Consider the following 20305-nt stretch of genomic DNA (forward strand, 5'->3'; position numbering starts at 1 on the left):
TGATGAGTCACCGGCCTCGCAGGAAATGGCGAAGGCTGCGGCTTGGGGCCGCGCTGGCAGCTGCTGCCTGCGCTCGGCAGCAGCCCAGGCTCCCTGGCACGGTGGCACTGGGCTGTGGCACGAGGGGGGGCAGGACGTGGGGGATCTCCCCCTTGGCGTGCGGATGCTCAGCCCTGGTTTCTGGCCCCAGCCCCAGCCCCAGCGCTGCACTTTGGAGCCTGTCGGGGTCCCATCGGCTGGGACTGGGGTCCCGAGCGGGGTGAGCGCAGGGGGAGCAGTGCAGGCACCCCAAAGAAAGTGCTCCGCCTGCGTCCCAGCCGTGCTTCCTGCTCCGTCTCGCCTGGTGCTAATCGCCCCGGCCCTGCCCGTCCCGGGTGCAATCGGCCCCCTCCTGCCCCTTATCTCGGCAGCACAGATGGGATGCGAGCGGCACGTGGGGCTGATCCGTGGGGCAGAGCCGTGGGGCTGGCCCAGGCCGTGCCCAGCCCTACCCCACGAGCTGCTCTTGCACCGCAGCCCCCACGGTGCAGTGCTCCCCCGTGCAGGCTGGCGGGGCCGTGCTGGGCTGTGGCCCCCTCCTGGTATGGATTGGGGGGGACAGCAGTGGCCCCCGGCCCCCCAGCTCCCCTCACTGTGCCGTGCTGTGCCGTGCTGTGCCGTGCCATGCCTGCCAGGCCAGGCCCTTTGGTCCCGCTGCGAGCTCTTGGCACGCAGCGGCTCCGGGATGTAGGGGACCCCCGGGTGAGCCCCAGGGTGGGCTCATCCGCGGCGGCAGCGGCCGGCCGGGGGCAGGAAGAGCCGGGTCTGGCAGCGGCCCTGGGCTGTGTGAGTCACCGCGTCCCACAGCTCCCCTCCAGATGCGGGAGCGCGCGGAGCAGAGCGCAGCACGGCGGTCTCCGGCGAGGCAGGGCCCGACGATGCTGCGCCGCCTCTGCTGCTGCTGCTGCTGCTGCTGCGAGCGGCAAGGCAGGTGCCAGGGGTCCGGTGGCATCCCCCCAGCCAGGGGCTGCCATCCCTGTGGGGTCGCCCCCGGCGCAGCTCCGCTCGCCCCCGCGTGCCTGGGGGGCACAGAGGGGCATCTGTGCTGCGCTGGGGGGCACTCGGATGCGGCGTGGGGTGGCCACTGGGGTGCCAGGGGGGCAGGGGAGCCGTGTGCCTGCTGCTGGCGGGGCTGGCGTGGGTCCTGCGTGGCCTCGCCGGGACCAGGGCATGTGCAGGGCACGAGGCCGGGACCGAGCCCGCCCCGGGAGCCAGCCGGGGGGGGCGCGGTGACCCCCGGGTGTGCACCTGGGACGTGGCTGGTGGAGAGACCGGGGGGGTGCCGTGGGCCCGGGCACGCGGGGATGGCTCGTGGGGCCCCCACCCGTGCCCGGGGCGACGGGGAGGGGGGGTGCGGCGCGGGGCGAGGCGGGCGCGGGGGTCCCGGGGCGCGGGGGGGGCCGGAGCGGGCCCGTCGGGAGGCGCGGCGCGGCGGGGGCGAGGCGGGGCGGCGCGGGGCGGGACCCACGCGCGGGCCCGGGGCCGGGCCGGGACCGGAGCCGGCGGCAGCAGCGCGGCGATGGCGGGCTCCGAGTGGCTGCGGGGGGGCTCCGAGCCCGAGAGGAAGCGGTACCTGAGCGCACAGCTCTGCTGCGCCGGTGCGACGGCGGGGACGGGACGGGACGGGGCCGGGGAGCGCGGCGGGGACGGGACGGGAGGGACAGGACGGGGACGGGAGGGGACGGGAGGGGACGGGAAGGACGGGAACGGGGCCGCGGCGCGTCCGGACAGCGCCGTGGGTGCCGAGCCGAGCCGTGCCGGGCGCGCTGCTGCTGGGAACTGCGCCGTGCCCGGGGGTGCCCAGCGCCGGGGGCTGCTGCGGGGCTGCGCCATGCCCGGGGCCGTGCCGGGGGGGCCGAGCCGGGGGGGGCCGAGCCGTGCCGGGGAGCGCCGGGACGCGCTGCCGTGGGACGGGGGGGACGGGGAGGGTGGCGCAGGGCCTGCGCCGGGCAGGGAAGGGTTAACGGGGCGTGGCTTGCCCGTTAAGCCCCGCCCCCTCCCGAGTCCCGCCCCCTCCCACCAGGTTTGGCGGGGGCGGGTCCGGGGAACACCCACGCGTGTCCGTGTCCGCGCGTGCCCGCGTGCTTGTGCTCCACGGGCGTGGCCGCGCGCACCTGCACCAACCGGGAGCGCGTGCCCGACCCCACGGCACCGCCGGGACCCCCGGTCAGACCCCCGCGGACCCCCCGACCCTCCCCCGGCCCCCCTGCAGCCCCCCCACGCGTGTCACCGTGGGGTCCGTGGCGCTCCGCGGGGCAGCCCCTGGGGGCACGGGGCAGGGGGAGCCACGCGTGGAGTCCCCCCCCGGCTGGCACCAGCCCCGGTGCTGCGGGAGGGGCGCAGGCACGGGCAGGGGCCGGGGCCCGGGTGTCCCCGGTGCCGCAGGGGGCGGCGAGGCGTGGTGGGTCCCGACGGGCCGGCCCGGCCGGTGCAGCACCCACGGGGACCCCACGGCCCCCGGCGCAGGCGGGGAGCAGCTCAGCACCCGGTGAGGCTGGGCTGGCAGCTCCCGGTGCCGGGAGCCCTCCCTGTCCCCGGGGCTGCTCCGGGACTCTTCAGATCTTCAAAGCGCCACCGTAGCCACGCCACCGCCGCCGCGCACCGACCCACGCCGCCCTCCGGCCTGCCCACGGGCTGGGAGCTGCCTCTTGCGCCACCCTGCCCGACGCTGTGCTCACCCCCGGGGCACGGGGCTCCGGGGTTGTCACCAGCTGGGGACGCTCCGCGGTGGCACCAGGGCGCTGGTGGCCGCTGCGTGACCGAGCGAGGGGTTTGGGAGCGCCCGGTGCCTCACCGTGGGAAGCACAGGAGCTGGCGCTGCCTCCCGGCCCCGGGGCTGTTGTGGCAGCCTGGATCCAGCCCTTGCCGGCTGCTTGTGCCGTGCGTCTTGTGCCACCACCGCACAGTGCCCAGGCTCTGGCGCTGTGTTGGAGCAGGGCCAGGGCTGGGATCGGTGCCGGGGCACCCATCTGTGCTGCAGCCTGGGTGCTTGCCGCTCTGAGGGGGAGAGCTCTTGGCTGCACCGCGGTGGCCGAATCCTTCGGCAGTTTGTGGGCGCTGCCTGTGCCCTCTCACCGTGCTGGGTGTGGGTACAGGTGGAACAAAACACGCCGACACGGAGCCACCCGTGTGGCCCCACCCGGAGGCACAGGCGCCCCTTGCCCCCCTGCCCCAGGTGCCCCACGTCAGCCCCTGCTGAGGCACCGTTGCCCCCTGTGCCCGTCCCAGCGCCGCGGTGCCGCGTGCGGATGAGTTGTGGCTCAGGTATGTCCCTGCCCTCTGACGCGCGTTGGCGTCAGCCGCGCTCCCGCAGCTGTAGCTCGCCGCCCCAGATGTGTTGTTGGCGGAAAATCTGTGCCTTTGGAGCCTGCTGCCGCCCGCATTCCTCAGCGCCTGGCCCTGGCCCCAGCCCAGCAGGCGGTGCTGGGCCGGGAGAGCGGCCGGCGCTGGGAGCGGGGAGCGGGGAGCGGGGCGGCTCCTTCCCGGCAGCGGGCAGCCAGAGCCGCAGCCTCTGCCGGAGCCGTCGGTGCCGGTGGGCACTGCCTGCGGTGTGCCACGAGCAGGGCACGGGGTGATGTGTGCCAGCCTCTGTGTCCCTCGGACTCCACGTAGGGGTCGGGCCGTGTCCCGGCACCAGCGGCGGGGCCGGGCTGGTCGGCGCCGGTGCTGGCACTGTGTGGGTGCCAGCCTCTGCGTGGGGCTGCGCCGCGCCACTGCTGCCCTTTCTCTTGCTGCCCTCGTTCCTGCCAGCAGCCCACGTGCTGGGCGCCTGGGCAGGGTCACAGCAGCTGGGGGTCCCCTGGGGGACACGCATGGCCAGCCAAGTTATGAGGTCCCACGTGAGCAGGGATGCTCCCTGGTGCCAGGGACAGGATTCCTCCGGGTGCCCCCTGGCAGCACCGCCCGCACCCCCCATCCCTTGTGAACACCCCACGGGTACCCCTGGGGCGGGGGGCGGTGGGGAGAGGCCCCAGGGGCTGAGCAGAGCCGGGTGCTGTGCTGGCAGCAGGCGCGGGGCCGGCGGCTGCCCGCCCTGGCTGTGCCAGACGCGGCGCAGGAGCGCCTGGAATGCGTTGCCGGGAGCGCTGGCTCCAGCCCCACGCTGGCTCCAGCCCCACGCGCTGCCTGGGGTGGAGGAGCCCAGCTCCTGCGCCCGCGTGGGCATGGGGATGGAGCTCTCAGCCCCTGGGCAGGGGGGTCCCGAGCCCCCTGAGTGTGGGGAGAGTGGGTCCTGCAGCTGTGGGGCAGAGGGCTGGCGGTCCCGAGCCTCCCGGTCTCGTGAACCTCAGGGTCCTGTAGCCCCAGGATATGGGTCCCACGAGTCCTGTAGCTCTGGGGGTCCTGAGGACCCTGGGCATAGGGATTTGGTGGTCCTGAGCCTTGCAAACCTGGCAGTCCTGCTGTCCCTGCTTGTGGGTGTGCAGGGTCCCAAATCCCCTGGCCTAGGGAACCAAGTGGTGCCGAGCTCCCTGGGGACAGGGCCTGGGGGAGGCTCGGGGGAGGCTCGGGGTCTCTGTGGCTCCTGGGCTGGTGAGCCTGGGGGTCCTGAGCCTCCTGGGCTTGCACACTTGGGGTCTTGTAGTCCCTGGATAGGGGTCCCATGGGTCCTGCAGCTGTGGGGTGTGGGGCTGGGAGGCCCCAAGCCTCCTCAGCTTGTGAACCTGGGGGCTCCAAGTGCTTTGTGCTTGCAGGGTCCCATAGGTGCTGCAGCTCCAGGGTGCAGGGCCGGGGTCCTGAGGACCCTGGGCTTGCAGACCCGGGGGTCCTGAGCCCCCAAAGAGCGGCTCCCACGGGTCCCACATCTCCGGGGCGGGGGGCTGGGGGTCCCGACCCACTGGATTCGCAGACCCGGGCGTGCCGAGGCGCGGGGGTCCCGGGGCTCTGCTCCCCCCCCCCCGGCCCGCAGAGGGGTCTCCAGGGGTCTCTGCCCCGCGCCCGCAGCCCCCGGGCCGCGCCCCGAGCGCATGGCGTGGGGAGGAAAAGGCGAGGAGGGGCCGGCGGCTTCCTGGGGTGGGGGGGGGGAGCCCCAGTCCCCGCCCCACAGCTCCGCACCTCGGCCGGGAGGGGCCGGGCCGGGGAGGGGTTTGCAGCCGGGGTAGCGCCGAGCCGAGCCGAGCCGAGCGGGGAGAGCGCAGCGAGCGCAGCGCCCAGCCCGAGCCACCATGTCCCGGCAGCGCGCCTGGGGCCGCGAGGATGAGGAGGGTCTCGCCGCGGGCCAGAGGAGCACCTCGGAGGACAACCTCTACCTGGCCGTGCTGCGCGCCTCCGAGGGCAAGAAAGGTACTGGGGGGGCGCGGGGGCTGCTCCCGCTCCGACGGCACGGCCAGCGGCACGGGGAGCCTTGGTGCAGCCCCGCCAGGGAAGAGCCTGCGCTGGGGGGGTGTCCCCTGGTTGGGCTGTGGGGAGACCCCACGCTGGGGGGGTGTCCCTTGGTTAGGGTATGGGACAGACCCCGTGCTGGGGCGGTGTCCCGTGGTTGGGCTATGGGACAGACCCCGTAGTGAGGAGGTGCCACTTGGTTAGGGTATGGGGCAGACCCCACACAGGGGCAGCGTCCTCTGTTTGGGCTATGGGACGGACCCCATACTGGGGCGGTGTCCCTTGGTTAGGCTATGGGACAGACCCCGTGCTGAACTGCTGTCCCTTGGTTAGGATGTGGGACAGACCCCGTGCTGGGGCGGTGTCTCTTGGTTAGGCTGTGGGGCACATCCCACGCTGGGGCGGTGTCCCCTGGTGGGGCTGTGGGACAGAGCTCCACGCTGGCCCATTGTCCTGCGGGGCAACGCCGTGGGGCCAGAGCTAGCCCTCGGGACCGGGCCCTGCAGTGCCCTGCAGCCGGGGCGCCGGCCCCAGTCCCACGCCGGCGCCAGTCCCCATCCCTGCTGTGTCAGCGCGGGGCGCAGGCGCTGCCCGCGGCGGCAGCGAGCGCTTCCTCCCACGCCCTGCCCGTCCTGCCCGCGGCCGCCCCGCCCCGGCTGCCTGTGCGCGGTGGCTGTCCCCATCCCGTGGCACAGCGGGCTGCGGGGCACTTTGGGTGCTGGGCGCAGGAGCGCTCCCCGTGGTGCGCACGTACCCGCCTGGGCGCGGGTGCCCGCCACACTTCCTTCCTCCCTTTGCGCTTGTGCCACTCCCTGCACTCGCTCGCTCCCCTTCACGTCCCGTCCCCGTGCAGCGCCCTGGCCTCGTGCTGCGTGCCCGGGCCCCGAGGACGAGCTGCCCGTGGGGTTCGCTCCACCAGGGTGCTGTGGGGTTGGGGTGTCCCCGGTGCGGAGGGCTGGGTGCCGCGCTGGCAGCGGGGCGCTGCGTGGGCAGATCCCGGCACGCTGCGGCGGGGCGAGATGTGGCATGCGCCACCCTGATCCCGATGGATCGCTGCGGTGTGGGCAGGAGGGGGCCAGCAGCATTGCCCCGTATGTGCCATTGAACCCTCCTTGTCCCCGTGCTGGGACCAGGACCAGCCCCCCTGGGCTATGCCGTGATGCTGGGAACGGCTGGGGCGAGGCGGGTGAAGCGTCCATAACGGGGACGCGTGGGGTGGGTGCTCATTAGCGGAGATAAGTGGCCTGGGCACTCGTTAGCAGGGGTAACAATGCAGGCCCTCGTCAGCAGGGGCAGGAAGGGCACCGGGTGGGGCCCGCGGGGCTGCCTGGCTCCGGGCAGCGTCGGCTCGTGGTGCCCGGCCGGCTGCGTCAGCCCCGTCCCCGTAATTACAGGGCAGAGGGGCAGGGAGTGCCCGGTGACTCAGAGCCCCGCGGGCAGGGACACCCCTCGCGGCTGGGAGCAAGGGCAGCCCCCGGCTGCCTCCGCCCTGGGGTGTCCGGGCTCTGTGGGGCAGGCCCCGGGGGGCTCCCACTCCTGGAACCGGTCCCCGTGCGCACCCCACGGGGACCACCAGCCCCGGGCTGCCCCTCGCCACGCAGCACCGCTCCCCACGCGCTTGCACCCCGGGCTGTGCCGGCGGTGCTGGGGCTGTGGGGTGCCCCGTGGGCTCGTCCCCACGCAGTACGTGCAGCACCTGGGGCCGTGTCGGTGCAGGCTGTCAGCGGGCTCATCCCCGCCCCGCGTGCCGTCTCTGTCAGGGCGCACGGGAGGTGCTCGGGGCCGTGCCCCGCGGTCCCGTCTGCCGCCAGCACCCGCGGGGCCGCGGGCAGGGCGGGCGCAGCCTCTCCCCGCGGTGCTGCGGTGCTGCTCGAGGTGCAGGGGCTGATTCACGTTAACTGTCTCCTTCCCGTTGCGTGCCGGCTGACTCACCGTGGTTCCCCATCGCGGTTGGCTCATCGCTTCCTGCTGCCAATGCATCCCGCGGGGCGGTGGGGGCCCTGCCAGCCCCCCCGGGGGGTTCCCCTGCTCCTTCCGCTGCACACTCAGCTCTGCCTCCTCTTCTCTTGCAGATGAGCGAGACCGGGTCCAGAAGAAAACCTTCACGAAATGGGTCAACAAGCACCTCATCAAGGTACGGGCGCGCGCCTCTTCCTGCAGACGTCTCAGCCCCGGGCGGGCTCCGCCAGCCCTGGTGCCCAGCCCTGGGCGCAGGAGCGTGGGCTCGGGGAATCGCAGAGCGGTTTGGTTGGAAGGGCCCTTCCCGAGCTCCCGGCTCCAGCCCCCTGACGTGGGCAGGGACCCCTCCCACCGGGCCAGGTCGCTCAAAGCCCCATCCAGCCCGGCCTGCAGCCCCGCTGCGGGATGTGCGTGGTGGGACGTGGGCAGCGCCGCAGCAGCACCTGGTGCTTGGCCCCTTCTGGCACAGCACTGAGCTCCTGGGGGCGCTGCCGGCGCTGCCTCTCCCCTTCCCTGGCCCCATCACGGCTGTGCCACCCCCTCCCACATGGGGCTGGGGACTGTGCCCTGGCCTGGAGTGAGTGGGGACCTTCCATGGGGGTTGATGCAGCAGGTTTGGGGGCTCTGCTGGGCTCGGGGGCTTTGGGCGCGGTGCGGGCTGGTGCCCTCTGCTGCCTGCCAACCTCTAGAACTGGCTCCAGGGTGCCAATCCTGGCAGCTTGTCCCCACAGGGGCTGGCTCCATCCCAGAGGGGCCTGATGTCCCCGGGCGCTGCCTTCTGCCGCGGTCCCATCCCGTCCTCCCGTCCCCCACACTTTCCCTCTCCCCCGTGCCGCCCGCACCGCGTTCCTGCCAAACCCAGCCAGGGCCCTGCGAGCGTGCCGGCACCCGTCCCTGCTGCGCCGCGGGCAGAGCCCGCGTCAGTGCCTGGCACACGCCGAGACGTCTCCCCCGGGCCCCGCGTGCCAACGTGTCCCCGCGTGCCGGCGGCCCGGCCCTGCGGCGCCGAGTGCCGTGCCGTGGGCTGGGCACCTCGGGGTGACCCCGCGCCCCCAGTCTCCAGCCTGTCTCCTCTCCGCCTGCCTCTCCTAACCTCTCTCTTTTCTCTCTGGCTCTCCTCCTTGCGGCAGCACTGGCGAGCAGAGGTAGGTGCGCTCCCTCTCCGGGCACGGGCTGCCCCTCTCCACGCTCCTTTCTTTTCTCACTGCTTCCCTTCACCCGCACCGGGGCCGATGGCCCCGTGGCCACGAGCACGGTGGGCGGTGGGGCCACGTGCATGAAGGAGCCTGCACCCAACCTGCCTGGCCTCGGGTCCCTGGGGTGCAGGGAGGGAGCTGCCCTCTGCGTGCGCTTGGGGGTGTGTGTAGGGGGACGTGGGGCCGGGGTCCGGTCCTGCTGTTGGGCACCAGGCAGGACGTGTGCGAGCACCTTGTGGCGGAGGGGTGCGGGTTTCCCACTGCTGCTCCCGTGCCAGTGCCCGTCGGAGCGGGGCTGGAGCGGCGAGTGGCAGCTGGTGCCGTGCGTGGCGTCGTGGTAACGCTGCCTCCCGTCCCTGCAGGCGCAGCGCCACGTCAACGACCTCTACGAGGACCTGCGGGATGGACACAACCTCATCTCGCTGCTGGAGGTGCTCTCGGGGGACACACTGGTAGGTGCCGCGCCACCGGGCCGGGCGCTGGCGTGCCGGGACTCCCGGCTGCCCCGTCCCCGCTTCCTGCACCCACCTCCCGCCCTGCTTGGCCTCTCCCTGCTTTGGTCCTGGCGCGGGAGCTGCCCGGCACCGGAGAGGGGTCGACCTGGGGCTGGCACCGGCCTCTCCGCCCCGAGGCCATGTCCCCGCTGCCCCTCTGCCGCGCCGCGACCTCTCTAACACATTAACGTTTCTTTGCTTTGGTGAACTCTGCTCCTCTGTACTGGTCTCCTGTTTGCTGATCTGACCCTGACCTTCTCCCCTCTGGCCTTTGCCTCCTTTCTTTGCACTGCTCTTGCTGGGTAGCCGAGGGAGCGCGACGTGATCAGGAACTTGCGGTTGGTGAGTGGTTCTGCCGTTTGCTCTCCGCATGGCCCAGCGCGGCGTGCGCCCGGGAGCCGCCCCGGCACAGCCACCCCGTCCTGCCCCATCCCGGGGTCACCGGAGGCAAGGCAGCTCCACGTGCTCGGTGCTGTGCGCTCAGTGCTCGGCCGTTGTGGCCGAGGAGGAGAGGAGAGGAGAGGAGAGGAGAGCCAGGCAGTGCAGGACAGGGCGAGCTGCGCGGGGCCCTCCTGGCCCTCGTGGCTGCGGAGGCACCAGGGCACCCGCAGCAGGGCAGAGATGGCAGCTCCCTGCTGGTGCCTTGCAGCCCGCAGGCCCTGGGGGCAGGAAAACCTCTTGGTTCATCGCTGAGCTGCAGCGTGGTGGGTCTGGGGTCTCCTGGCACCTTCTGCAGCCGGCGTCAGGGAAAACCACCGCCTGTGGGGCAAAGAGGGCCTGGGGTCTCCGGCCAGGCACGAGGTGTGCCAGGGGAGCTGCCTGCAGGATCCTGAGTGGGGATCCCCACAGAGCTGGGGAAATCCCATCGGGGGAAAGTCCTAGCGTGGCAGCGCCCGGTCCCTGCCACAAGTGCACCAGTGAGCTCCCCGGTGCCACCGGCACAGCCGTGCCGTGCGGGGCCGTGCCGTGCCACGGGGCCGCGGTGCTGCACGGCGAGGAAGCGCAGGCACAGCCGGCGGGACGCTGCCTGCGCCTGCCATTGTTGGGCCCAGCAGAGCTTCCTCCCGGCGGGACGGGGGGAGGATTTCCGCGCTCGCTCCTTCCTGCGCAGGTGTTGCCTGCTGGCAGCGCGGGGGTGGTGGTGGTGGTGGTGGTGGTGCTGGTGATGCTCTGCACCACGGGGAGCGCACGGCTGCGGCTCCAGGGCTCAGCTCCCTGCAGCCACGGGGTGCACGGAGCCTGTGCTCCCCCCTGCACCTACCCTGCACTGGTGCCTCCTATATTTTGGGCAGGAGCCCGAGGTGGGGACGTGGGGATGGGGATAGGGCTGGGCCCCCGTGCGGTGTGTGCCATGGGGAGCAGGGTTGCTGTACAGTGCTCGTCCCTAGCCGGTCTTGGGCTCCCCTTGCACCGCAGCCCATGGCCCTGGGGGCTGCTCGTGCTCGGGCTGGGCTGGTCCCCGGGCTGGGGGCAGCTCCCTGCCCGCTGAGTGGGGGCTGGCTCCTCGCGGCACAGCACGGGGACAAAGTGCGGAGGGTGTGTGGCATTGGCATGCGCAGCTCCGGGAGGCGCCGGGTGTCTGGGGGGGCTGCGGGGCTGCACCCCGGGGGGGCCGCAGCTCAGATGCCTGCTCTCTCTCCCTGCAGCCCCGGGAGAAGGGCCGGATGCGCTTCCACAAGCTGCAGAACGTGCAGATCGCCCTCAACTACCTGAAGCATCGCCAGGTGAGGGGGGGAACCGGGCACACGAGGGGTGGGGGCACCCTCAGTGGGACCCCCGCTGCGGGGCTGCGGCGCGGCCCCTGCCCCCTGCAACTCGCACGCCTCGCTGTCGGCAGGTGAAGCTGGTCAACATCCGCAACGATGACATCGCCGACGGCAACCCCAAGCTGACGCTGGGCCTCATCTGGACCATCATCCTGCACTTCCAGGTGGGGCAGGCGGTGCCGGGGCTCTGCGGCACCCCCGGGTCGGGGGGCAGTGCGCGGCGCGGCGCAGGATGGGGCCCGTGGCTCGCCCGGCGTAACGGCCGCGTCCCTGCAGATCTCGGACATCCAGGTGACGGGGCAGTCGGAGGACATGACGGCCAAGGAGAAGCTGCTGCTCTGGTCCCAGCGCATGGTGGAGGACTACCAGGGCTTGCGCTGCGACAACTTCACCACCAGCTGGCGGGACGGGCGCCTCTTCAACGCCATCATCCACCGGCACAAGTAGGTCTCCTGGAGCGGGGCAGGGACCCGGGCAGCACACGGGGGTATCGGGGCGGCCTGATGCCATACCACCAGCTGTGGGGCTCCCCGTTCCCGTGGCACAGAGCTTCTCTGGTCACACAGCCGTACCCTGCCTTTGCTCCTGTTCGGTGCAGAGCCGTGCAGAGACCCTGGGTCCCTGCCGTGGGGAGCAGCAGCCTCTGGGGCACTGTATCTCAGGCAGGATTTGGCCGCTTGCACCGGCCCGCAGGGCTGAGCCATGCGCAGGGCAGGCACGTGCTCGCTGGCACCGCCGCTCCAGGGCAACGTCGGCACGAGCTCCCGACAAGCCCCGACCCATCGGCCTGCACCGGCAGCGCCGTGGCGCGGGGAGCCGCGCAGCCTCGCCACCTTCCCACGCTCCCAGCAGCCGCGTGGGCAGGCGGCGCTGAGCCCCCGGCCGCGGCACCGTGCCTGCGCAGCGTGCCGGGGCGCGGGGCGGGCAGGCCCCCGCCGGCCCTGCCAGGGCTGCGAGCCTTTGGGGCACGCAAGTACGTGCCGGCGCGCCGCGCCCGCGTAGGGTGGGGAGGAGGCGCCTGCACCGAGCTGAGCCGTGCCGAGCTGTGCCGTGCCACACTCCGTGCCGAGCCGCTGCCACGGCCGGAGCTCAGCGGGGCTCGGTGCCGGCATGGAGCGCAGCGCGCGGCATCGCGCCAGGAAGCAGCCGCGGCGCCGTGGCGCAGGGAGCTCGGCGCGGGCGCTGCCGGGGGCCGAGGACGGGGTGGTGCTGGTCTGCGAAGATGTTCCTGCCGCCGCCGAGCGCCTGGAGGCCGCCAGCGTCAGCGGCTCCATCTACTCCGTGCACTCCACCCTGCGCCTCAAGGAGCTGTAGGCTGGGGGCTGGGGGCGGGGGGGTGCTGACAGCCCCCTGGGGTGCTGGGCGGGGGGAGCTGTTCCCCTCCCCACACCCTGGGCATGGCGGGGGCTCACAGTCCTACTGTGGGGCTGGGGGTTGGGGCCAGAGCCCTGCGCTCCTGCTGAGGCCCCTGGCTGGGGAGGGAGAGGAGAGCAGGGGGGTGGATGCAGCCGGGGGGGTGCTGCCTCTTGGGGTCCGTGCACGGGGACGTGGGGCACCGCCTGCCCCTTGGGGTGCCTGCACGGGGCTGCTGCTGGCTCCCTGTGCCCGTGGGTCCAGGGGAGGGGGCGTTGCAGGCCCCCCGTGCCCGTGGGTTGGTCGAGGGGCTGTTTGTTACTCGGGTCTGTGCAGGGGCCTCGCTGGCTCTGCACGCCCACGGTCCTTGCAGCAGGGTTGTCCCGGGCTCCCCAGGCTCCTGGTGTGGGTCTGGGGGTGTCCCCAGCTCCCTGTGCCCCCGTGTGGGACCCCTGGCTCCCCAAGCCGTGGAGCACAGCACGCGCATGCTGAGGCTCAGCAGAGGTGCAGGCAGCACCCGAGGAGGGTGGGACCGCTGTGCCCAGGGTTCCCCCGAGCTCTCAGGCTGCCAAAAACGCGTGCCGTGGGGCAGGGAGGGCGGCGGGTGCTGCTGCCCATGGCCCCGGTTGCCCTGCAGGGAGAGCAGCTGCCGGTGCAGAGCCTGCCCCCCACCCGCCGGGGGGTCCTCGGCCGGGGGGCAGCGTCTCAGCGCTCCCTTCCCTCTGCCCGCAGGCCCATGCTCATCGACATGAACAAGGTGTACCGCCAGAGCAACCTGGAGAACCTGGACCAGGCCTTCACCGTGGCTGAGCGGGACCTGGGGGTGACGCGCCTGCTGGACCCCGAAGGTAGGGGCACGCCACCCGTCCCCCCACGTCCCTGCGCTGCGGCAAGGGGACAGTGTCCTTGGGGTGGCAGCGGCCTCCGAGGGCACACGGAGCCACTTGGGGTCCCTGCTGGGCTGACCGCCCCCTGTGCCCCCAGACGTGGACGTGCCGCAGCCAGACGAGAAGTCCATCATCACCTACGTCTCCTCACTCTACGACGCCATGCCCCGCGTGCCCGACGTGCAGGACGGCGTCAAGGCCAACGTGAGTGCTGGGGCCGGGCTGCGCCCGCGTGCCGCCAGCGGACACCCGGCCCCACGGCTCGCCTCTGTGCCGCAGGAGCTGCAGCTGCGCTGGCAGGAGTACTACGAGCTGGTGACGCTGCTGCTGCAGTGGATCCGCCACCACACCGTGCTCTTCGAGGAGCGCAGGTTCCCCGCCAGCTACGAGGAGATCGAGGTGAGGGAGCTGGGGCAGGGCGGCCTCCGAGCTCCACTCACCACGGGGTCTCGGTGGCCGGGGCCAGGGCTGGGTGTGCGTGGGGACCCCGTGCAGGGGGACGAGGGACGCCAGCGCTCCCGGTCGTGGTGCCTGCGCCTTGGCACCGAAATCTCGGCTCTCCCCTCCGGTGCCGCGCGCCGGCCCCGTTCCCACGCGCGGCTCGCAGCTGCGTACCAGTGCCGTGCCGCTGGCGGGGGATGAAAGGCCCCAGCGCAGAGGGGAGCGGTGCTGGTGCCCGGGGAGCCTCCTGGCGCTGGCCCAGCTGGCCGGTGGCCCAGCCATGGGCTGGTTCCCGCTGCGGCACCCCGGGCAGCACACACCCAGCCCTGCTGCTCCGTGGGGGCTGCGCGGCGCTGCAGGGGCACCATCCCCGGCCGGGTGCTGCCTGGCGCTGGTCCCTCTCGGTTCCTGCAGCCTGGCCCTTTTTAGGGGGGGGCTGCGGGGCAGGAATGGGCTCGGGGCCAGGGCTGGGGTTGTGCTGGCACTGATTGTGGTGGTCGAGTGGTGGAGCCGGGATGCCGCGGGCAGGGAGGGTCCCTCTGACTCAGCTTTTCCAGGCAGGCTCCTCGTGAGTCACCCTCTGCAAACACGAGCCTCCCCACCCGGCCCCTTCCTTCCTGCGGGCTCTGCGTGCCATGGAAAGTGGGGGGGGGATTGCCTGAGTTGCCCCCCAGCCTGGCGCTGGTCTGCAGGCAGCCATGGCTCGTGGTCAGGCTGGGCTGGCAGCCCGCGGGCAGGGGGCTGGATGGGGAGCGGGGCCCTGGCTTGTGCCCCACAGCAGGGCCCATGGGGCCAGGGGTCAGCGCTGCCCCCCTGCAGCTGCCCCCCGTGGCTGCCCCCCTGTAGCTGCCCCCTTTTTGGCAGATCCTCTGGCGCCAGTTCCTGAAGTTCAAGGAGACAGAGCTCCCGGCCAAGGAGGCCGACAAGAACCGCTCCAAAGCCATCTTCCAGTCCCTGGAGGTGAGCAGGACCCCGGGGGGGCCGTGACGGGGGCTCTGGGGGTCCCAGTGTGCTGGGGGGGGCGTTCCTGGAGGATCCCGGGGCAATCTTCTCGCACTGTCTGTTTGGTGCTGGGGGCGGAGGCCGTCCTGTGCCTCTCCCATTTCTGTTTCCGTGAGGCTTTGCCTCCGGCATCAGCAGCTGAGACGTGGCACCCGCAGCCAGGGCTGCCCCCCTCCCACCGGTCCCGATCCCCCCCCCAGCCGCTGCGCTGCCCCCCGGGGCCCCGGCTGGCGGGTCTGATGAGCCCCGCTGTGCGCAGGGCGCCGTGCTGTCGGGGCAGCTGAAGGTGCCCCTCGGGTACCACCCGCTGGACGTGGAGAAGGAATGGGGCAAGCTGCACGTGGCCATCCTGGAGCGCGAGAAGCTGCTGCGGGCTGAGTTCGAGAGGTGAGTGCCCCGCGGTGGCACCGGGCACGGGGACGGGGCACGGCGCGGGGGCTCCTGGGGCTGCCGCGGCCTCGCGGCCCCTTCGCGTGCGGCTGAGCTCCGCCTGGGCTGGGCTGGGCCGGGCCGGGGTGTCCCTGCGGCCCCCCCGTCCGAGGATGGAACCGCAGGGTGCATGAGTCACTGCCCGCCCTCGGGAAGCCAGCGCACCGCCAGCCCCGAGCACGGCACTGCCGCTGGGCTCTGCTGTGCGCCGGGTGGGTGCGCTGGGTGCCGGGGGGCTCTGCCGTGTGCCGGGGGGGCTGCGCCGGGGCAGGGGAGCGCGGGTGCGTCGGGGCTGGCGGCACGGGCAGGAATGGGGCCGGGGCTCCGCGGCGGGCGGCCAGGGCTGGGTCGAGGCTGGATCCCAGCCCGGGGGCGGGCGCTGCTGCGCTGGGTGGGGACGGGCGAGGAGCCCGCGGGATGGGATCCGCGCCTGCAGGGGTGGGATCTGGGCTGTGCTGGCGCAAAGTCCGGGCTGAGTGTGCAGGGATCTGAGGCGCGCCGGGGCGGGATCCGAGCAGTGCAGGGACGGGCGCTGTGCCACGCACAGGCAGGATCCGTGCCTTGCAGGGACAGGATTTGGGCTGTGCGGGTCAGATCCGAGCCGTGCCCGGACGGGATGTGTGCTGTGCAGCAACCTGCACGGTGCATGCACGGGGCCCTCACCATGCAAAGATGGGCTCCGCGTCCTCTGCTGTGCCTGGATGGAGCCCGTGCTGTGTGTGGACAGGATCCGTGCTGTTCCTGGGCAGGGGCTGTGCCGAGCACGGGCAGCATCCGTGCCTATGCACTGTCCCCAGCCCTGCCCTCTCCCCGCGCAGGCTGGAGAGGCTGCAGCGCATCGTCAGCAAGCTGCAGATGGAGTCGGGGCTCTGCGAGGAGCAGCTCAACCAGGCGGACACCCTGCTGCAGTCGGTGAGGGGCGGCCGCGGTGCCGTGCGGTGCGTGGGGGCGCGGTGCGGGGCGGTGCAGCAGCACCCTGACCGTGTCCCGTCCCCAGGACATCCGGCTGCTGAACGCAGGGAAGGCGCCGCAGAAGGCGGCTGAGATCGATCGGGACCTGGACAAGGCGGATGCCATGATCCGCGTGCTCTTCAACGACGTGCAGACGCTGAAGGACGGCCGGCACCCGCAGGGGGAGCAGATGTACCGCAGGGTGTACCGCCTGCACGAGCGCCTGGTGGCCATCCGCACCGAGTACAACCTGCGCCTCAAGTCGGGGGTGCCGGTGGTCGCCCAAGCCCCCCCGGCGCTGGGGCAGCGGCCGCGGCAGGAGCTGGACGACGCCACGCTGCGCTACCTGCAGGACCTGCTGGCGTGGGTGGAGGAGAACCAGCGGCGGCTGGGGGCGGCCGAGTGGGGCGTGGACCTGCCCACCGTGGAGTCCCACCTGGGCAGCCACCGCGGCCTCCACCAGTCCATCGAGGAGTTCCGCGCCAAGATCGAGCGGGCGCGTGCCGACGAGGTGAGCCGGCAGCCTGCTGCCACCGCCGTGTCCCGCCCGGCACTGGTGTCCTCACCCAGACCTTCCCTTTAGGGTGCTCCTGTCCCCTGGGGGTGCGGGGTGTCCCTGTGGTGGCTGCCAGCAGGGCTGCCGCCCTGTGCTCACGGCTCGCTCTCCCCTAGGCGCAGCTCTCACCGGGCCCCCGCAACGCTTACCGGGAGTGCCTGGGGAAGCTGGACCTGCAGTACGCCAAGCTGCTGGTGAGGCGCCGGGCTGGGGGCTGGGGGGACGTGGGGAGGAGGCGCAGGGTGTGGGGGGGCGTGGGGAGGAGGCACAGGGTGTGGGGGGACGTGGGGAGGGTGTGTGGGACATGGAGAAATGGAGAGGAGGATGGAGGGGGGATGTGGGGAGGAAAATGCTGAGGGAGGAGATGCGTGTGGGGGTGCAGACCCATCCCATCCCATCCCATCCCATCCCCATCCCAACCCATCCCATCCCATCCCATCCCATCCCATCCCTGTGCCCCCCCAGAACTCCTCCAAGTCCCGGCTGCGCCACCTGGAGAGCCTCCACGCCTTCGTCAGCGCCGCCACCAAGGAGCTGATGTGGCTGAACGAGAAGGAGGAGGAGGAGGTGAACTTCGACTGGAGCGACCACAACCCCAACATGACGGCCAAGAAGGAGAACTACTCGGTACGCCGTGCCCGCCCTGCCACCTTGTGCCCTCCCCACCCCTCCTGTCCCTGTCCCGCGCTGTCCCCGGGTGCGCACCCAGCTGTCCTCGGGGGTCCCCAACCCCCCCGGCCCCGTGCGTGGCTCCCCATGGTCCCAGTCCCTCCGGTGACGTTTCTGCGTGATGCCTCGTGCAGCCAGGGGCAGGGGGGGCTCTCTGTGGCCCTCGGCCTCCCCGTCTCATCTCAGCTCACGTGCTCTGCTGCGCCGCTTGCTCCCACCCCGCTCTGTAGCTCTTTATCTCCTCATCGTGCCAGCGCTGCTCGTTATCTCTTTTGTTGTCTGATCTGGGCTTCAGCCTGCTCTTCCCCTCCCGCTATCTGGTCGCCTGGATGAAACCACATCTGCGTGCTGCAGCGCCGAGTGCACGCCAGCCCCGTCACCCCCAGCTGCAGCACGTGCAGCGCCGGGGGGGCTGCGGGCCTCAGCACCCAGCCCGTGCCCCCGTCCCCCAGCACCCCCAGCCCTGTGCCCCCCAGCTCCCCATTCCTGCCGTGGCTGGGGGCCCAACACACCCCGCACATCCCCCTGGCGTGTCCCCGAGCTGCAGAGCTGCGCCCCGGCGTGCACAGAGCACACGCAGGGCTGTGTGTGTGCACACCCACGCACACCCATGGGGGGGTGCCGGCCCTGCACAGGGGGGCCCTGGAGCTCACCACCGCTCCCGATGCCCACGCCAGGGACTGATGCGGGAGCTGGAGCTGCGGGAGCGCAAAATCAAAGAGATCCAGAGCACGGGGGACCGGCTGCTGCGGGAGGAGCACCCGGGCAGGCAGACGGTGGAGGTGAGCGGGGAGCGCAGGGAAGGGGGCAGCGGGTGGGGGCGGTGCGGGGGGCACTGCTGGGGGGCTCTGTCCTGACGTGCCCCCCCCTGTCCCCGTTGTCCCAGGCCTTCCAGGCAGCCCTGCAGACGCAGTGGAGCTGGATGCTCCAGCTGTGCTGCTGCATCGAGGCGCACCTGAAGGAGAACAGCGCCTACTTCCAGGTAGGGGCGGGGGTGCCCACGGGGCCCCCACCGGCCGCGGCCCCCCCCCCCGGGGCTGGGCTGTGTGGCCCCGCTCACCCCGCTCTGCCCCCCCAGTTCTTTGCTGACGTGAAAGAGGCTGAGGAGTTCCTGAGGAAGATGCAGGAGAACATGAAGAAGAAATATTCCTGTGACCGCAGCATCACGGTCACACGCCTGGAGGACCTGCTGCAGGACTGCGTTGTGAGTGCCCCCCTCCCCCCTCCCCCCCTCGCCTTGCTGCAGCCCCCCAGGGTGACCCCCACCACATGCACCCCACTGCAGCACCCCAACGTTGATCCCCCAGGTGTGCACCAAAACATTAACCCCCGTGTGTGCACCCCTACACTGCCCCCCACATGTGCACCCCACGGCAGCACCCCAGGTCTCTGCCCCCCACTGCAGGGCCCACTGCCCCCCCCCAGCCTGCAGACAGACCCCATGGCAGGCACGACCCCCTCACCCCTTCCCATAGTCCCCCCGCTGCCCTGCAGCGTGCTGTGGGGCTGCGGGGCCGCTCACGCCGCGCTGTGCCGCAGGACACCAAGGACCAGCTCACCGAGTACCAGGGGCAGCTGGCGGGGCTGGCGCGGCGCGCCAAGGCCATCGTGCAGCTGAAGCCCCGCAGCCCGGGTGCCCCGCTCAAGGGCCGCCTGCCCATCCAGGCCGTCTGCGACTACAAGCAAATGGAGGTGAGCGGGGCGCGAGGGGGCCGGGGGGGTGGTGGCGGCGGCGGCGAGGGGACGGCGCTGCGCCCGCGCTGGGCTGACGCCTGCCCGCCCCGCAGATCACGGTGCACAAGAACGACGAGTGCGCCCTGCTGAGCAACGCCCAGCCCTACAAGTGGAAGGTGCTGAGCGCCGCCGGCAGCGAGTCCATCGTGCCCTCCGTCTGCTTCCTCGTGCCGCCCCCCAACAAGGAGGCGCTGGAGGCCGTGCACAGGTGGGTGAGCGCCTGACGGTGCCCCCCAGCCGCCAGCGGGGGTCCCCGCTTGCTCTGTCCGTTGCCCCCCCGGCTGACGCTGCCTCTCCACAGGCTGGAGGCCGCCCACCAGCAGCTCCTGGTGCTGTGGCACCAGCTGCACCTGGACATGAGGAGCCTGCTCTCCTGGCAGTACCTGATCCGCGACATCCAGCAGATCCAGTCCTGGTCCCACCTGACGGTGAGTCCCTGACGAGGGGCTGGCGCGGGGCAGCTCCGTGGGGCCCCGGGAGCCGCCGCGGGGGCTGACGGTGCTGCGTGCCCCCAGTTCCGCACCATGCAGGTGGAGGAGTGCAGGCAGGTCCTGCGCAGCCTGGAGACGCACTACCAGGACTTCATGAGGGACAGCCAGGACTCGCAGAGCTTCCAGCCCGACGACCGGCTGCAGGTGGAGCGCGAGTACAACACCTGCACCCAGAAGTACGAGCTGCTGCTGCGCAGCCAGGAGAAAGGTGAGCCCCAGCCGGGCATCCCCTCCCTCCCAGAGGTGCGGGCAGGGCGAGCGCAGCAGCCATTGACCCGGCCCCGATGTCCCCGCAGGAGAGCAGGATGAGTCCCTCTGCAAGAACTACATCTCGCAGCTGAAGGACATCCGCCTGCAGCTGGAGGGCTGTGAGAGCCGCACCATCCACAAGATCCGCCTGCCCCTCGACAAGGACCCGGTCAAGGAGTGCGCCCAGCGCATCACCGAGCAGCAGGTGTGTGCTTCTGCAGGCGTGCAGCACGTGGGGACCCCTGCAGACCGCTGGGCTGCAGACCCCTGCCCTTCCTCTGCTCCTTCCACGCCTGGGGAGCCTCTTGCTGTCAGGATGTTGCGTTTGGCACGACGTGGATGTAGGCACCAGGCTGCCTGTGAGCTAACATGCGCTGCTCTCCCTGCAGCAAATCCACCTGGAGCTGGAGGGCATCAAGAAGAGCCTGGACAAGGTCAGCGAGAAGACGGAGAAGGTGCTGGCCCAGCCAGAGCAGGCCAGCTCGGCCCCTGTCCTGCGCTCAGAGCTGGAGATCACGCTGCAGAAGATGGACCAGGTGTACAGCCTCTCCAGCATCTACCTGGAGAAGTGAGTGCCCTGTCATGGGTGGCTCCACGCTGTGGTTCTTCATCCTCCGTGCTGGGAACAAGCACCAGGGCATCGGCAGGGGTGGAGGAGGAGGAGGAGGAGGCAGCTGGCTGTGCCCTGGCGGTGTTCCTGTCTCCTCGCTGTGTCTTCTCGCTCACGCTGCTGCCTGCTCGGCTCTTGGCACCCACGGAAGCTGTCCCCT

The 20305-nt window shown here is 72.1% G+C and overlaps 1 protein-coding gene across 16 annotated transcripts in view; it reads left to right on the forward strand.

The window, feature by feature from the left end:
* PLEC (plectin) overlaps positions 1-20305 on the forward strand; it is a 53103-nt gene that overhangs the window by 18537 nt on the left and 14261 nt on the right. For 7 of the 16 annotated variants that reach the window (XM_082754499.1, XM_082754498.1, XM_082754495.1 and 4 more), the window contains 24 exons: positions 7431-7492; positions 8448-8462; positions 8876-8965; positions 10654-10731; positions 10845-10937; positions 11050-11216; positions 12859-12974; positions 13111-13217; positions 13293-13412; positions 14319-14414; positions 14716-14843; positions 15704-15797; positions 15883-16347; positions 16509-16586; positions 16858-17019; positions 17739-17843; positions 17948-18043; positions 18140-18265; positions 18601-18753; positions 18849-19003; positions 19097-19223; positions 19311-19494; positions 19583-19740; positions 19925-20103. In XM_082754499.1, the coding sequence (XP_082610625.1) occupies positions 7431-7492; positions 8448-8462; positions 8876-8965; positions 10654-10731; positions 10845-10937; positions 11050-11216; positions 12859-12974; positions 13111-13217; positions 13293-13412; positions 14319-14414; positions 14716-14843; positions 15704-15797; positions 15883-16347; positions 16509-16586; positions 16858-17019; positions 17739-17843; positions 17948-18043; positions 18140-18265; positions 18601-18753; positions 18849-19003; positions 19097-19223; positions 19311-19494; positions 19583-19740; positions 19925-20103 (3154 nt within the window). Of the gene's footprint in view, positions 1-1545; positions 1638-5166; positions 5320-7430; positions 7493-8447; positions 8463-8875; positions 8966-10653; positions 10732-10844; positions 10938-11049; positions 11217-12858; positions 12975-13110; positions 13218-13292; positions 13413-14318; positions 14415-14715; positions 14844-15703; positions 15798-15882; positions 16348-16508; positions 16587-16857; positions 17020-17738; positions 17844-17947; positions 18044-18139; positions 18266-18600; positions 18754-18848; positions 19004-19096; positions 19224-19310; positions 19495-19582; positions 19741-19924; positions 20104-20305 lie in introns of those variants that run through there. The other 9 variants (XM_082754500.1, XM_082754496.1, XM_082754492.1 and 6 more) reach the window with 5 other exon arrangements.

This window comes from Aythya marila (assembly GCF_965140915.1).
Source record: "Aythya marila genome assembly, chromosome: 2".
Taxonomy (NCBI): domain Eukaryota; kingdom Metazoa; phylum Chordata; class Aves; order Anseriformes; family Anatidae; genus Aythya; species Aythya marila.